This window comes from Onychomys torridus, chromosome 6 (assembly GCF_903995425.1).
Source record: "Onychomys torridus chromosome 6, mOncTor1.1, whole genome shotgun sequence".
NCBI lineage: Eukaryota > Metazoa > Chordata > Mammalia > Rodentia > Cricetidae > Onychomys > Onychomys torridus.
In genome coordinates this window covers 32,293,799-32,311,563 of record NC_050448.1, presented here as the reverse complement: position 1 = coordinate 32,311,563, position 17,765 = coordinate 32,293,799, and the positions used below count along the sequence as shown (strand labels likewise).

Here is a 17,765-nt window from a genome sequence, read left to right as displayed (position 1 = left end):
CTGGGTTTTTACATGTAGAGTTTCTCGTACTTGGGGTTTCTCACGGTTCTGAATCTCCTTCAGATCTCAGATAAAAGGCCAAGTCCTTGCAAGCCTTCTTGAGTAACCATCTTGGCCGCATTTCTTTCTCTCTTCATTGTCTTCTCTATATTGTCTTGGCCCAACAACGTTTATTAACTCCTTTGTCTCAGTGCACAAAGTAGATTGTCCAGTGCACACGAGAGGCCCTGGTGCATACTATACCTTCCACGGATGCTTTTCGGAGAGATGAATTCAGATTAGGGAATTTAATTAGAATCAGTTCTGTTGACCACAAGTGCCAGGTACTGGTTTCAGCGTATTTTACATATATACTACATCATTAGTTCGGCATTTCTTAGATTCAGATTCTTGAAGTCTCTTTTAGAACCTCCAATTTCTTATCTGCTGAGTGTGCTGTCGCCTCCTTCCGGGATTTTAAAATAACACGCTCGGCCGGATGTGCGCAAGCGCTGCTGGTTGCACATGCGCAGTGCTCCCGTCGCACCGGGTCTGTCTGCAATGGCGGACGCCAGCGGAGAGGTAGCTGCCGTCCCCGCCTCCGGGCCGGCCAACGGCCTCAGTAATGGAGCGGGCGCGACCTCCGCGCAACCCAACAACCCGCTGTCACGGAAGCTGCACAAGATCCTGGAGACGCGGCTGGACAATGACAAGGTACCCGGAGGGGGGCGGGGGCGCCGGGAGGGACCTGCGAGCCTCAGCCCAGGCCTACTGCCGGGCGAGCGCCGGAGCTGCTGCCCCGGGCGCAGGGAGACTCTCCCTGGCCTCGTTGTTAGCTGTGCACCGACTGTTTGTGCGCCCCTGCTGTGTTCTTCCTGGAACACCTACCCACACGCCCTCCCCGACCCTTCTAGAACAGGACTTCGCAGCGTCTCAGGGCTGGCTGTCTTTTCTGCACCATGGAGCAGCCAGGTATTGGCCATGCCAACGTGGCATAAAGGGAAAAAGTAAAGTGAGAGTCGTAAAGCGGTCGTTAAATATGTAGGTAAGTGAAAATAAGCGGCCAGAGAGAGTTTGACATACTTAAAAACGAGCATTAAAATGTTGACTTAAAAATAAGGCTCAGGACTAGATAGGATTGTGACATGCTACAAAAAGGGGGTTAACTAGGAGAACTTGGGATAAAAGCCTGATGTTTGGAAGAAGAAGAAACTACAAAGCACTTCTCAAAAGTCAACTTCAATCCCGGAAAACATAACGAAGCAGAAACAATGTCGTGATTGCTGATTTGTGTGTTCCCTGCCGGCCTTTACAATCCCAGTGAGACCACATAGACCCAGCTTCGAGGATTGGTCACAATAAAGGGCCCATTTCTCCAGAACTCTAGACTGCCTGACACACGAGCAGCGCTTCAAAAGTTGAATGAATTGAGCGATAAAGTTTTGCCTCATTGACCATATTTATCTTCACTTCTTCAAGCATCTCAACAACTTGTTGAATGAAGAAAATGTTTTCCAAAGAGTTCAGTGAATCCAAAACATAGATGTTTGTGTTACAGAAGTAAATATTTCTCATTGGCAAAAATGTGTCAATTGTAATGGTTCCTGTTTTAATTAATAAAGGTGTTGAGCCAAGTTATGACGATGATTTAAAATCGACATTCCAAACTCAGTCTGCTTTGCACAGACAGACCTAACGTGCTGCTATAACTTTCTATACTGTTGCTTTGCCCTCTCTCAGAACATACACTAAGTGCATAAAGTGCTGTCAAAGCAGTTCTGCTGTAGATTACCTTGTATATATACGATTATATGTTATATACAGGTATACTATTCCTGTGTTCTGGAAGTAAGTTTACTGCTTAGTAATTAGAAAGTTAGACATTACTTTTTGAGTTGTTTAATGGAAATGAGTCAATTGAAAGTCATTTCGTTGAACTTTGACTGGATATCAGGAAACCATTTCAAAGTCAGCCCCAGTGATTTCCCTCTGTTGTCACTTGTACAGGAGATGTTGGAAGCTCTCAAGGCACTTTCAACATTTTTCGTTGAAAATAGTTTGCGGACTCGAAGAAATTTACGTGGCGATATTGAGCGTAGAAGCTTGGCCATCAATGAAGAATTTGTGAGCATTTTCAAGGAGGTGAAGGAGGTACGTAACTGCACTTATGAATTTATGGAGGACTATGTGTTTGTTGTTTTGATAAGTTTTTTTTTTTTTAATTAAATTGCAGTGTTAGCTGATTATGTACCATGGTCAAATAGAAACTAAATTAACTCTGTTTTTATTTGAATTATTGTGATTTCTGAATTCTTTGCCTCTACTAAAAAGTTGTAATATTTATTTTGAGAAATTATCAAGTGTAACTTTTTTTGTTTGTTTGTGTGTTTGGTTGGTTTTTCGAGATAGGGTTTCTCTGTGTAGCTATGGCTGTCCTGGAACTCACTCTGTAGACCAGGATGCCCTTGAACTCACGAAGATCCACTTGGCTCTGCCTCTCGAGTGCTGGGATTAAAGGTGTGCCTGGCTAGGAATTGTAACTTCTTAATAAAAAAAAATAACATTTCTCTGAATGATTTTCCAGAGGAAATATTTCCCCACTTAATGCACTACCTTAGATGACACTTCTTCATTTGGAGACTGATTAGTGTTGGGTTACTTTTGTTATTTCCTAAAGTACCTAATTTCTAGATCAAGATAATTATTTCAACATGAATAACAATTCAGTATATTTGACTGTGGTTTATTTAACAATAGGATGAAGATAAATGTCATTTATTATGATATAATTTGTTTATTGTTTAATATTTTATGACTATTATTACATTGTTAGTATTGCTCTATACTGACAATATACAAGTCAGGTGGAAGTGATCTACATGGTTTTAGCAAGGACTTGAAAAAAACAGTCTTAAAGCATTTACTAGGATTTCGTTGATTGAAGGCTAATAATTTCAGAGGTGAAAAGGAAAGCTTGGTAGAATTCTTTTTTTTTTTTTTTTTTAAAGACAGTTAAGGGTGTTTGCTGAGGACTGGGCTTCAGCTCTAGCACTCATATCGAGTGGCTCACAACTTAACTCCCGCTCCAGGGGATCTGACACCCTCTTCTGGCCTCCTGAGGGCACCATGTGTGCATGTGCATACAAACATGTAGACACAGACACATTTTAGAAAAAAGACAGTAGTGATGAACATGTTCAGATTGTAGCCTCTAAGCATGTTTGACTACTGAACAGAGTGATCTTATGACCAGAAACTGACGTGTCTTGGAAGGAATTGGGTTAAAGAACCTCACAAAGAATAACAGCGAACTGACCACATCACACATGAAATCTGTGAGTTACAGTGACAGTAAAAGTCAAACAGGATGACTCAGTCCAGTAGAGGTGCTTGTGAGCAGGCCTGACCCTCTGAGTTTGGTCCTCAGATCCCACAAGGTGGCAGGAGAGAACCAAGTCCCTGGATTGTCCTTTGCCCTCCACATGTGCCTTGTGTGTACACACCAAATCAGACAGAACCCTCACTTGATACTTTGGTGGGTCTGGGTATACCAGCTTGCTGTGTTTGAGTTGCTGGATGGAAGTGAGACATCACACTCTTCTTCTCTGCCAGCTGCGTACAGCTGCTGAGGGAAAGCTTGTCTCAGAGTAGTCCAGCCGGTGAATGAAATAGAATATGAGATTTCACTACCACAGTTGCGTTCATGGATCTGGCTCTGGCTTTCTCAGCTTGGAGACGGTTAACATTTTGGGCTAAATAGATGTTAGAGGATCTTCTCTGAACTGCAGGATTTTTATTCAGCATCCCTGGTCTATACCCAGTTGTTGCTGGTAGAGCTATCTTGTCTCCAGTTGTTCCAACCAAGAATGCCAGTGGACATTGCCCAGTGTTCCTAGGTGAAGAATCACCGAGGTTAAGAGTCACTGATCTGGCCACTGATACAGGACTCCTGTTAAAGGTGTGCAGCATCAGTGCTAAGGAACTCATGCCCAAGTTTAACTGTGCAGTCATGCTCTGGATCTGACTGACTGCAGGCAGGACCGGGGACAGAAGACTGTGCTGACACTGGGAAGGTGCAGTCAGAGCATTCTGGAACCTTCCAACTGTGTAAGCAACTGAGCCAACTTCTTCAACATCCAGGAATAACAAATCTATACACTAAAGGGGAAACAAATATTATCCTGTTGCAAATCTTTTTTATTTGATTTGCACAGTTGGATTTTGTTTTTATTTTAGAAAATTGAAGGTGTTGGAGAAGTTTGAGCCGGGCATTTAACATTAAAAGGTTACAGTTGCTGAGGGTGATGCACATTTGTAATGCCGGTGCTCTGGAGGCTGATAGAGAACTTTGAATTCAAGGCCAGGCCGGGTACATAGTGAGACCCTGTCTCAAAATAGAAAGAAAGAGCAGGCTGGGTGGGGGATTGTTGTTAAACCTGAGTGACAGTCTACTTTTTATCTTCTCAGAATAACATAAGGAGAAGTTCATAGATAAAATTACATTTGGAATTGCCTGAGAGAAATTCAGTTTATAAGGAGAGAGGAATCGTGGATGGGGAAAGTGGGTAGAGAGAAGAAGAGAGAATGGCCATGAGCTGATAACTGTTGAAGCTGGGCGATAAGTACATGAATATTCATATTATCTCAACTTTAGATTTTTTTTTTTTTTTTTTTTTTTTTAAATTTCCTGAGCTGAGGACCAAACTCAGGGCCTTGTGCTTGCTAGGCAAGCGCTCTACCACTGAGCTAAATCCCCAACCCTAGATATTTTTAAAAGTCTGTAATAAATAGTTTATCATATACCCGTTATTTTATATAGCTGGTAATTTTGTTCAATGAGTGGAATTAGGTAATTCAGTAAAAATTAAATGAAAGCCTTATGAATGGGCTGTGTGTATAGCTCAGTTGATTGACTGCCTGCGTAGTTAGCATCACGCAGAAGTAACTATCATTGTGTTGCATTGAATTGCCTTCCCATGTTTTAAAAATGAAAGTTTTGTTTTGTTTTGTTTTTTAAAGAAATGATGAAGCACTGTGTGTTGTTGTTTTTAATTAACTTTTATTTTTTATTTTTTTAATTTGTATACAGTATTCTGCCTGCACGTATGCCTGCATGTAGTAGGGAGCACCAGGTCTCAGTACAGGTGGTTGTGAGCCATTATGTGGTTGTTGGGAGTTGAACTCAGCACTTCGGGAAGAGCAGCCAGTGCTCTTAACCTCTGAGCCACCTCTCCAGCCCCCAGCACTGTGTGTTTTAATTTATGACTTTTAACTTTGTGTAGACATCATTGGAACGCACGGGTTTATCACAGTTGCTGCTCTGTACACACTCTCCATTGTTAGCTAAAGTGTTTAAGGTTCCATTTGTTTAGAGAATTCTTGACTGTCGTGTGTGTATTGTTGCACATTTACTATTTTGTGCTATGATTTGTTTTTTTCAATTTTAGAAATTGACAGATAAAACTATATATACAATTCTACATATACATATAAATTTGAAGTACATATAACTTTGGAGTGATTAGATCTAGCTAATATTTATTACCTATGTAGGTATTCTTATGTTATGTATGTAAAATATATTCATCTGATATTTTTTATTTTCATATACCCTCTAAAAGAAATGGACCAGTTTCTTTACACCTTTGTAACAGTAGGTATTATTCTTTTTGTAAGAATGAATTTCATAAAGATCCTTTGTTATGCTTTGACAGAACAACGGAAACTGTGGGATTTGACCCAAGAAGGAGAAATTTCTTTATGATATATGCAGTGGCTGATATTATGTCTTCCCCTTTCAGGAACTTGAAAGCATTAATGAAGATGTCCAGGCAATGAGCAGCTGCTGTGAGGACATGACAAGCCGATTACAGGTACCTCCCAGTGGCTGGGTGTCATGTAGCTCCTGAGAACGGGAGGTTTAAAAAATGTACGGACGTCTGACATGTAATGCTCTGTAGGAAGGTTTGATGCAAATGTTACAGTTTTAAAAGCCCAAATACATGAATGAATGTCCTGCGTTTCTTTTCATGATGGCTTTGTATTATTGGTGAACTCCAAGGGCCTCAGCAGTGCAGTTATCTGTAGAATGTTGGTGAATCTTTGAGATCTCTGATGCCAGAGTCCAGCAGGAACAAGTTCTTCAGGAACTAGTAGCAAATACTTAGAGGAAAACAACAAATTCTTCAAAAATATGAATTTCTCTACACAAGAATTTATCATGTAATAAAAATAAAAATTTTCCTCAGCTTCTCTTTAGCTGAGAATGAGTCCAAATTAAGCTGGGTCTGTACAAGGTAGAATTTCTTAATGTTAGACTACAAAAGGGTAGAAGTTACACTTGAAGGCAAATATCAGGCAGTATAGGCATTTGGAGATGCTGTTGGACTTGGAGACTCTTTGTTGAGAGTGCTCTGGAGCTGCTATACTCAGCCTGATTCCCAGAGTCAGAGACAGACTGAACCACGGTTCAAGTGTGTCTGAAAAATATCGCTAGAGGTTCAGGTATCCTCATCCTCCACAGGATGTTTAGGAAGCAGAAAGACAGATTCCCACTGAGAAGAGAATTAGCAGGAAGGAGGGAGAGGCCTTAGTTGCTTCCAGTTTCAGAGACCCGACCCACAGAATCTTGACTCTTCAGTGTAAAGTTCCAACATGAAAACGACCCCTTTTCTTGAGATGTTTGATCTAGTTCCTCTTTTAACTAACTGACCCCTCTGCTCTGTGTGTTGATGTCTGTTATGGGTACTGTACAGTGTCCACTGACTGACCCCTCTGCTCTGTGTCACTGTTATGGGTACTGTACAATGTCCACTGACCGACTCCTCTGCTCTGTGTGCCTGTCTGTTATGGGTACTGTACAGTGTCCACTGACTGACCCCTCTGCTCTGTGTCACTGTTATGGGTACTGTACAGTGTCCACTGACTGACCCCTCTGCTCTGTGTCACTGTTATGGGTACTGTACAGTGTCCACTGACTGACCCCTCTGCTCTGTGTCACTGTTATGGGTACTGTACAGTGTCCACTGACTGACCCCTCTGCTCTGTGTCACTGTTATGGGTACTGTACAGTGTCCACTGACTGATCCCTCTGCTCTGTGTGTCTGTTATGAGTACTGTACAGTGTCCACTGACCGACTCCTCTGCTTTGTGTGTCACTGTTATGGGTACTGTACAGTGTCCACTGACTGACCCCTCTGCTCTGTGTGTCTTGTCTGTTGTGGGGTACTGTAGTGTCTACTCACTAGTGACTTGATTTGTTAATAATTCTGTCTAAAGTCTTTTCATGGCATAGATACTGTCTGTCCCATCTTTGGCCATTTGTCTCTCCTTTCATTGCTATTGTCTTAACTTTTTATGACATTGATTTATGTATTATTTATGTGCATATATGCCATTGTATGTGTGTGTAAGTTGGAGAACAGTTTATATGAGTTGTTTCTCCATTTACCATGTGGGTTTTAGAGTTCAGATACAGGTCCCCAGGTTTGGCCTTTATCCACTGAACCATCTCAGCAGTTCCTAGTGCCTTATTTTTGTTGTGTTCTATAGTTTGGGATTTTGAGACTCCTGTTGGGCATACTTCTGCCATTTTGGAATCTGCCTCATAGATGACTGGCTAATTTTTGGATAGTGTTGTTGCTCACCAAGTTCACTTCTAAGTTTTGCGCTCTGACTTAAGAGGTGGGCACAGGAAGCATTGCTTGGCATGAAAGTTGGGCAGAAGCAACTGGGTCTGTCTCCAGGGCCTGTGTTTTCTGGCTCTGAGACTTCATTCCCATCACCTGCACTGTTGAGCTCTGTAGAAGTCTCATGGTGGGCAGCTCACCAATCCACCACTGAATCCATGTCCTTGCCCTCAGATGGCTCTTCCCAGTACTTCTGCCTCACTAGAAAGCGTCCAGATTCTGTCTTCTTCTGTGTTTCAACGTTGTGTGTGTGTTGAGAACTCTGAGAGTGCCTCCTAGAAAGGTAGCTCCTGAGCCTTGAAACATCGATGCCAACTACGGGGGCATGTTGAGCCCTGCGCCGTTTGTCTGAATTTCAGGAAGTGGTGATATAGTTTTATGAGATTGGAATATACTGATGTATGGTGTATTTATAATTTCAGGCAGCAAAAGAACAGACTCAAGATTTAATAGTAAAAACCACTAAGCTTCAATCAGAAAGGTAAGTTTTTCTTTATACAGTCACCTCCTTATTAATGCAGATTAAATGGAAAGTTGTAAATAATACTAAGTCAAAGTGAAAATAATGTAGAGTGTGATTCAGGGTTCATAGAGGACCTAAGTTCCTAAGCTTTCTCTAGTAGTAACCTTAACATAAAAACAGCCATTGGGAACACGATGCTTGGTTCTCAATTTGAGAGATTATTTCTGTTTTGGAGTGGAGGTCACCAGTATTTGGAATCAGTTGTAATGATTGGCACATGATCAATCAAGATTTCAGGAACACTACTTTAATGATTGAAACCACTGGGAGGTTGATTCTCCTTTGTGCCTGACAATTGATGCTAAAGTTAAGTCTAAAAACAGCTCCAAAGAAGGTTATAAGTAAAATGCTTAATTTCTACTGTTTCAAGGAATTTTATGATGCTTTGTAATTACTTTTAACCTGTGTGACAAGGGTTGGTGCTTTGTCTACAAGTTAAAATACATTAGATGACTTTTGTATAGTAGGGCATATATACCTTTAGCTCTGTGTAGAATTAATTAAGGGGTTACATTATTGTTTGAAGTAAATACCTGGATTTTGTTTCTCTTTTTAAAATGTATGTTATTCATCCCAAGGGCATTGACTTGGTGAATTTAAAGTCTTTCAACATAAAGATACAAGTAACAGAAGGTAGACATGTTCTGCCATGAACATGAATGCTGTTAATGCTTATCTTTGTAATTCTCAACAGAATGTTTTTAATGTAGAACATTGCTACTCTTTGAATATTGCTGGTAAAATACTGTGGGGATTTTCTTTTATTTTTGGTGGTGCTGGGGTCCAACTGATGGTCTTATATGTGCTGAGCAAGGGCTCTACCACAGATATATCCCAGCCTCAGATTTTCAATCCACCTGTCTCCCTGCCTCGATAGTGTTGTAATAACAGGCATGTGCCACTGTACCCAGCTGTATACTGCTCCAGATCCAGGGTTCAGCCACCAGGAATGTTGAGTTGCTGCTCAGGGAGCTCAGGCAGTGACTGGCCTTTAGATGGAAACCCTTTCCAGTCCTCTGGTCCCTGCAGACTGCCTCCTAGTCTAGAGCATGCCTTTTCCTAATTGCCAGTTACCACATCTATGTTACATCCAGATTTTATAGTTTATAATACTGTTTTTATTGTCAAGCAGAAAGAGTGGTGTATTAGAGGTTTTCTAGAGTGACAACTTACAGAATGAATTTCTCTATATAGAAAGATTTATTAGAATGACTTGCAGGCTGTGGTCCAGCTAATCCAACACTGGCTGCCTATGAATGGGAGTTCCCAGAATCCAGAAGTTGTTTAGTCCACCAGTCTTAGCTGGTCTTCAGTATACCATGGAATCTTGAAGAAGTAGGCTCTAATGCAGTGAAGGATGGACTTGCTAGCAAGGCGAGAGCAAGCAGGTAGAGAGCTTCCTTCTTCCATCCCTTTGTGTGGGCTGCCAGCGGGTGTGGTCCAGATAAAAGGTAGATCTTCCTACCTTAAAAGATCTGGATTAAAGGTGTGTCTTCCCACCTCAAAGATCCAGACTAGAAATGAGTCTTGCAACTTCAAATTATTTAATTAAGAAAAAATACTTCACAGGTACGGCAAGTTATTTGGGTTTTAAATCCTTTCAGATGCAGCCAAGTTGACAACCGAGAGTAGCCATCACAAGTGAGGAAGGCCAAAATAGAGACATGGCGTTTTTTGATTCACAAGCTCTTGACTTCTCATTCTAACATACATTAATTCTAACAAATAAAAATAAAATAAACTAACATAAAACACACAACTGATTTGTTTTGTGTGTTGTGGTTCATGTGAAAACTTTTAGGATATATTAATAACTAAGAGGAATTCCTTGAAATCAAGGGCATTTTTTTTGTCTTAGAAAATAGCCTTTGTAAGAGGCTGTAATTTAGTAATACAGGTACCATTTGTGAACAATAGCTTTTACTGTGTGCAGACATGCAAGGCAGAGCAGTGTCAGCTAATTATGTCACCTGCATACCTGATGAGTTTGGAATGATTTCATCACGTCCCTGCTGATTTTTGAGAATCTTGCATAGCTTTGTTTGGTTTGATAAGCTACTATGCCAGGGATATTGTTTGCTTTGTAGTTGGACAGAGCATAATGTACTTCATTTTTCTTGTTGTTATAGCCAAAGGTTAGAAATTAGAGCACAAGTAGCAGACGCCTTTTTAGCCAAGTTCCAGCTGACTTCCGATGAGATGGCTCTTCTCCGAGGCACAAGAGGAGGCCCTGTCACTGAGGTACGTGTGCTGCCTACTAAGTGTAGCAGTTACAAAGAAGATGAGATTCTCAAGACTTAATTTTCCTATCTAAATTTGAAGTTAAGGCATGTATTTTAATAAGTTTTTGGTTTTTGTGTATTTTGAAGTTATACATGTTTTTTGAAGTTGAAGTACAACATAACTTTAAAAAAACAAAACAGGGTTGGGGATTTAGCTCAGTGGTAGAGCGCTTGAAGGCCCTGGGTTCGGTCCTCAGCTCAAACAAAACAAAACACAACACAACACAACACAACACAACACAACACAAAACAAACCTCCATTACCCCTTCTTTTCATCTCTGATCCTTTGTGAACTAGTTTACTTGTTCACTACTCCTATACAAACTGTATTTGTAGATCTATATTTAAAAGAATATTCTGTAATTATCCAGTTTGGTGTGATATCACACACCCTTAATCCCAGCATGCAGGAGGCCAGGTGACTCTTGAGTTTGAGGTCGGCCTGATCTACAAAGACTATTTCTGAAGATGTGTCACCTTTTTCAGGGTAAACAATGCATGTCTTCATCCCCCTGTTTTGATTAGGACAATGATATGTTGCTTACTTTTATAACTTTGTCTTTCTTAAATTGGAATTTGCTTTTCATCTTTTTTTATTTTTAAATGCTTTGTCACACTTTGCAGACTGAATGTAAGAAACTTAAAACTCTCAAAGGCTATTTTCATTTTTTCCTTAAAGACGTTCATTTTGTCCAGAAAGGATTCTGTCTCCTAACTCCTGAGGCCCCATTGTATTCTTTGAGCGGAGTCCTGTCTGTTTAATGAGCATTTTCTGTTCTTGTCTCCTGGGTGAGGGAGCACAGATGCATATGTAGCGGAGATATAAGGTGGTCCAGTGATTGCAGGGCTGGGCTGGTCCTGAGTATCCAGGACTTGCTCTGTTTAGATGGTGTCTTCAGGCTTACAGTCCTCTTATTCAGCTGTGTGCTTCCTGAGAACAGGGACTTACTTAGTCTTTACAAATATTCTATTACTGGTAACTAGCATACTGTTTGTTACACTTTTTATACTCTATAGTTGCACATAGGATTAAATGTGCTAGAGTTAAGAATGATTCCTTTTAGCAAGCAGAAACTTTCTTCAAGCTCCTGAGAGAATGGGAACTTTTGTCTAAATGCCTGACCTTGGGAAAAGGACTTTCTTGGGGGACCAGACATACCATTATAGAATATGGCAGGTTTCTTGTATGGCTTTGTTTATCCAAATAGCTAAAGCTCAAAGTGAGCAAAGACAAAGCTAGAGTAATATTACTGTGAACCTGAGTAGACCTTGGGAATTTCTAAATCTTTGATATATCAAGCATATGTTATGTATCTGAATTTTCTAGCAGCGTGGAGATGTATGATGTAGGCAGAATTAGCATGCTTGGTGGTTCCATGGTGGTGGGATTTTCTCAAAGAAATTGTTTTAAGAGGCTGCATTTTATGTTTTCATCCTTCAAAGCCCAAACGAAATTAATGTCGCTCTGAAAATGCAAAGAAATACTTACTATGCCTTCTATAAAATCTGCATAAGACTTCATTGTAAGTGGTAGGATTTTGTTTCACCTTTGTAGTGATTTTTAATTTGGGGTAGTACAGTTTTCCTGAAAACACAGATTTTTTTTTACTGACATTTTTAATTTTAAAGGACTTTTTCAAGGCATTAGGAAGAGTGAAACAGATTCATAGCGATGTCAAAGTTCTGTTGCGAACCAACCAGCAGACAGCGGGGTGAGTAGCTGCCTGGTAATCCAGTCACATGCTGCTTGTACCTGTAAACTTTCCGAGTCTTTCTAGGTTCCTTTTGAAACTATTCTGTGAAATAGGAATCAATCTTCACTTGCCTTTGGGAAGGGTGGAAGTTCATTGCCATATATATTTGACTAAAAGAAGAGTTGGAGTTAACTGATGGAATTAATATTTAACTTTTATTTAATTGTAGAAAATGATTGAAAAAATTCCATAAACTGATAAAAAACGTTAAGGGCCAAACTGTCATGTAATTAAACATGAATAATTAGATTGTTAGATCTAACTGTTGGCTAAAGTTTACATTGTATAACTCTTTAATTTTCACTTAAGTTTGGAAATTATGGAACAGATGGCCTTGCTTCAAGAAACGGCTTATGAAAGACTTTACCGATGGGCTCAAAGTAAGTGATTCTTTGATGCATGCTAGCACTTAATCCTTAAAATTTCACTTGGCCTTATCTGCCTTCTTCAGACGTGTTTGTGTATGTGTGAAGAGCACACATGTGGGTGCAGGTGCCCGCAGAGGCCAGGCCAGAGCATTGGATCCCCTGGAGCTCAAGTCACAGGTGCTGGAAACTGAGCTGAGTCCTCTAAGAGCAGTCTGTACCTTAACTGCTGAGCCGTCTCTCAGTCCCAGTTGATATTTGTTACAAAGCAGAGCAAACTCTACACATTCACGTACCGTGTTTGGGTTTTTGTCCAGAACATCGCTGGAGAGTGGGATAAAGGACGACTGTATATCCTCTACGGGAAACAGCGAAGACAGTGCTTCTGCCCTAGCATAAGTAAATGAAGGCGGCCTTTGACTGGGCAGTTCATGCCACTCACGTAGCTCTGATGTTCCAAATGTCTAGTCCACTGGTGAGACAGAATGCTCAGTATGTCATTTTGGCGGTCTGGCGGAAACCAGGCCTGGTTCTCACCATGACCTTAGTGTTGGAAGGGCCCGTCACGGAGTCTCCCCTTCCTTGCCCATCTGTTGGACTAGTTGGGTTGCTTACATTTGTAAAGATGAAGTCTTGAGTTTTCCTTGCCGCCTGTCACTAAGGGTTCCTACCTGTTTGCTTTGTCTTGTGATGCGTCTTCATCCTTGTCTTCCACCTTCAAAGCCCACATGTCTGGCCAATTCACTCCCATTTTCATTTCTGACTTGTTGTGGCGTCCTCTTCTATTTTAGGTTACCTTGAACTTGCTTTGGCAGTTTGAGAAAATTCCCCAGCATCAGGGTTTTTAATTTTCAGTCCATCGTCAATGTTTCTTTTGCCACCTAAGGCAGTAACATTTACAGGTTCCAGGAACTTGAGTGCAGGTCACTTAAGAGGTTATTTTGCCTAGACCCAAGAGTCCTGTGGTGTGTCTCCAGTGTTAATTCAGGCCCTGGAAGTCCCACAAGATAGACTGAAACATTTTGCTTTTAAAATGTGGAAGTGTTTGTGAAATAATGTGTTAAATCAGAGAAGATGGTTTTGTTGAGCAAGAGTGGCACGTGAATGTGCATTATGTTAGGTACTATCAGCTGACCGTGCAAGGGCTGGAGCTAATGCAGTTAGCTGGCGTACCTGCATTACCCTGTACTGATGCCTAGTCCTTTGCTCTGTTGGTTTAAGGTCTAGATTCCTTGTTTCTCTACCTCTTCTTGTTTGTGTGGTTTGCTTCCATCTGGACTATTGTCTTTCTCTGTATCCAGGTCTTGTCTCAGTCTTCAAGACCACACAAGGTTCTGTGTGCCCCCTGGAGCAGTCCACGCCCACTGTGATGCAGTGACTAACTGTGATGCATTGATATGCTGCTGTTTTACTATATAACTTCACGTTTGTTTTATCCTTGTGGCTGGACTCTACTTCCTCAAAGGCAGCACATTGCCTCGGTTTTCTTTGTGCTTCCTTAATATCTAAGCTGGTGTTGGCCAGCTGTGCAGCCGTGGCTCCCAGGAGTGGTAGAGCCATGTTAAGGAACCTCAGCATTTCTCAGTCATCATGTTCTGGAAATGAACCACTGCTATGAGTCTGAAAGATTGGGAATTTCCTCAGTTCTTGGAATATAGTAGGGACTTGCAAGCACATTTTAGTTAAATCTGAGGTATAAAATGAGATAGTGATTGCTTCTGAAGAAAAGCTGGAAGTGTGAACAGATAGCAGAAGTTATAATGCTGGTTATGTTCCAGGTGAATGCAGAGCATTGACACAAGAGTCCTGTGACGTGTCTGCAGTGTTAACTCAGGCCATGGAAGCCCTGCAGGACAGGCCTGTCTTATACAAGTAAGACTTACTGCTTTGTCTTTGGTTATTCCCTTATTGTAGTATTACCAGTTCATGTCACTGCTTCTCCGGGTGTACTATTGGAGCACTGGGTTATTAGGATGCTGCATGTAATAAAGGGAAGAAGACCAAGGTGTCCTCCCTGCAGTGTGACTGTCTAGTTATGTGGCGCCAGGTGGCTGAGCCAGTTTGCCATCTCATTAACTCCCTTAGAATTGTACATCACTAAAGCTCCTATAGCAACACAGCCCTGGGAGGATGCACTTATGGAAGGGGTGTATAATGTAGTTACACTGAGATGAAAAAAGAGTATTCACAGCCAGGGTTCCATCAGTGGGCATTTTAAAAAGGTCTAGGTCTTTGCTCTTGTAAGTATGCCGTCTAAGATCTTCATATTAATGCTTTGGGTAGGAACCCTATGCATTTTAATTTGTTGATTTTTAAATTCTCTGTCTTAATATTAAAACAAAAGTCACTGGAACAGAATAAAAATGAGCTGTAAGGACAGCAAGTGTTGATGCTGTGAGAGACGACCAGGGCTTCATCTGTAGCCACCCACTTGCCCACAGTCACCTGCCATAGAGACCCTTGGAGGGTCCCCTTCTTCGATGTTTGAAATATTTATCACGATTACGTCACAGAACACGAGCACTGTGCCAGCTGTGTTAATGACAGGATTGCTATGAAGCTTACAAGTGCATGTTAGAGGATAGGTCCTGTTCTGAGTGCTTCCCTCAGGCTCCTAGAACTTCAGACATCATATAAACAAATGGACTATAATAGGATATGTCTTTGACACTCTGAATGCCACGTTCCAGGTGCTGTGTGGCCCAAGTGTCCCGTGATAGGAGAGGAGGATGACCTTCAGGGTGTCTTTCCTAAGGGAAACAGTATACAGTGAGTCTCAGGTTGAAAAGGTGTTTTCTGGGAGGGGGCAGAATATTCTACTTTGAGGGAGTAGATGGTGTGAAGATGGGAATTGGTTGGAAAGGTGTGAACTGGCTGTGAGTTAATGTACATCTATGACAAGCTGGTGCTGACTACTGATAGCAGCTTCGAAATCACCCCACCTGATAGTATTGGCAATGGCTGTCTGTCAGAGACTTGTAGTTCCTCAGACATGTGTGCTTGGTTTTAAGCAAGTGTTGCATTGGCTGCAGATTTATCCTTGTTCAGAAGTTAATATTTTTTAATGCCGTATATATTTTGGACGCTGATAATTCCATGCTAGCACACATTGTGTGTTAGTAACATCAGTCTGGCCACCTTCCACTGCTCCCATTCAGTTCCTGGTAGACCTTGTTTCAGAGCAAGGATTCTGAGAGGTAGGGAATTATTTTCACAGTTTGCTAAACTTGGCTTATTTTGCTTAAAATGACATCTTCAGTTCCATCCATTTTGCTGCAAAGGGAAAAGTTTCATACTTCTTTGTTGTTATTAATGCTCTGTGATATATATGCACCAAATTTTTAATGTATTCATCTGTTGATGGGCACCTAGACTGATTTATGTCATAGAGGTCAGTGTTGGGTTCTTCTCACTCACCTAATTACTATTGTTACTATTATTAAAGTTGTTCTGTGAGACAGGGTCCCTCACTTAATCTAGAGCTCACACATTCAGCATGACTAGCTGCCCAGTGAGCTGCAGGATCTTCTTGTTTCTGCTTCCTCAGACCTGTGATTTCAGGTGTGCATTGTCATCTTGGCTTTTTACATGGGTACTGGAGACCTGAACCTAGATCCTCATGGCTGTGTGGCAGGTCCCGTGTCAGTGAGCCATCTTCCCATGTCAGTGAGCTTTTAGAGTGGATTCTTGAGTTAGATGTCCCAGACAAGGCCTTGAGCCTCTGTGAGGTTTGGTTTCCTAGGTAGAATGAGGAGAGTAACATTGCCTGCTTTTCAAGGCTCTGGAGGGCCTCATTCTGTTAGGTGCCTAACTGATGCTCAGTGCAACGTGGGCTAGACATTTCGAGCCAGTGGGGAGGCAGGCAGAAAGCTGCGGCCTAAGCAGGGGTCTGTGGCGCCAACAGGACAGCAAAGGGAAACTTGAAAGTCAGAGGAAAAGACCTACTCGGAAAGGCACAAAGCAGCAGGGTAGTGATAGAATCTGGAGGGCTGTCAGAGATGGTTGGAGATTGAGTAGGAAAGTAGCCTGCAGAGCCCAACCATTCAGCAGGCTGTGGTGAAGGCTAAGAAAGAAAAATCCACCTTTTCTTATGTAATCTTTCTTAGTAAAGTGTTTGTTGGCTGCGGGGTGCTTCTTGTTAACCAGCAGATGGCAGTGTACGTACTTCTTCTGAGCAGTATGTAGCCCTCTCAAGAAAATGTCAACTGAAGTCCTTGAGAAACTTGCCTATCTTGTGTTTCTTAGTCATTGTAACTGTAATTCTAATGTGTTACATTAATAAACCACTGTACCTGTCAGTTTTCATTGTCAACTCAATACAAACTGGGACCAACTGGAAAGAGGAATTATGTGCCTCAGGCTGGCTGTGGATGTGCCAGGGTGCTGTGGGATCACCCTGACTAATTGAGATGAGAAGACCATGTGGATGTGGTGGCACCACTGCGTAGGCTGTGTGTGAACTATGTAAGAGGGAAGAAGGCTCACTGGGCAGAAGCGGCCCAGGAGGCAGTGAGCATGCAGCAGTGTGCATCTTTGCGCTTGTCTGTGGATGTGCTGTGGCCTGCTTCCAGTCCTGCCTTGACTTTGCAGAGGAGATGGACCATGAGCTAAAAACTCCTTTCTCTTCAAAGTTGCCAGTGTTTTTGTCCCAGCAACAGAAACGAAGAAACCAGAACAACAGTGTCCAGACCTTTCTTACAAAGCTGAGTGTAAATGGACAACAGTGTCCAGATCTTTCTTACAAAACTGAGTGTAAATGGACAACAGTGTCCAAATCTTTCTTACAAAGCTGAGTATTAATGGATAGCAGTGTCCAGATCATTCTTACAACCTGAGTATAAATGGACAGCAGTGTCCAGATCTTCCTTACAAAGCTGAGTATAAATTGAAGTTTTTAAAACAAATTGCCAACTCTTCACCTTTAGTAAACCTGAAGAATACAAATTACCTGAAGATGTGGCAACTTGTACAAAACTTATCCATTTTTATTTATTTATTTTTATGAATTTGCATTGCATTCCAAAAAGATTCTACAGTATTCTTTTCTTTTAATTTGCTTTTTTGACAAGAAGTTTAGAATATTTATGTATTTTGATTATTCACTCTTATAAAAGCTACATTTTGAAAGTTTGACCTTTGTTGGGAATGGCCTTTTAGTTGTATCTGTCTCTGA

The 17,765-nt window shown here is 41.4% G+C and overlaps 1 protein-coding gene across 2 annotated transcripts in view; it reads left to right on the top strand.

Annotated features, from left to right (window-relative positions):
- Positions 1–518: 518 nt before the first annotated feature.
- The window catches only part of Cog6 (component of oligomeric golgi complex 6), a 48,270-nt gene continuing 31,023 nt past the window's right edge, over positions 519–17,765 (top strand). For both annotated transcript variants that reach the window (XM_036189897.1, XM_036189898.1), the window contains exons 1-8: positions 519–693; positions 1,987–2,130; positions 5,781–5,852; positions 8,090–8,148; positions 10,320–10,431; positions 12,103–12,185; positions 12,537–12,607; positions 14,371–14,464. In XM_036189897.1, the coding sequence (XP_036045790.1) occupies positions 541–693; positions 1,987–2,130; positions 5,781–5,852; positions 8,090–8,148; positions 10,320–10,431; positions 12,103–12,185; positions 12,537–12,607; positions 14,371–14,464 (788 nt within the window). In that variant the 5' untranslated portion in view covers positions 519–540. The remainder of the gene's footprint in view (positions 694–1,986; positions 2,131–5,780; positions 5,853–8,089; positions 8,149–10,319; positions 10,432–12,102; positions 12,186–12,536; positions 12,608–14,370; positions 14,465–17,765) is intronic.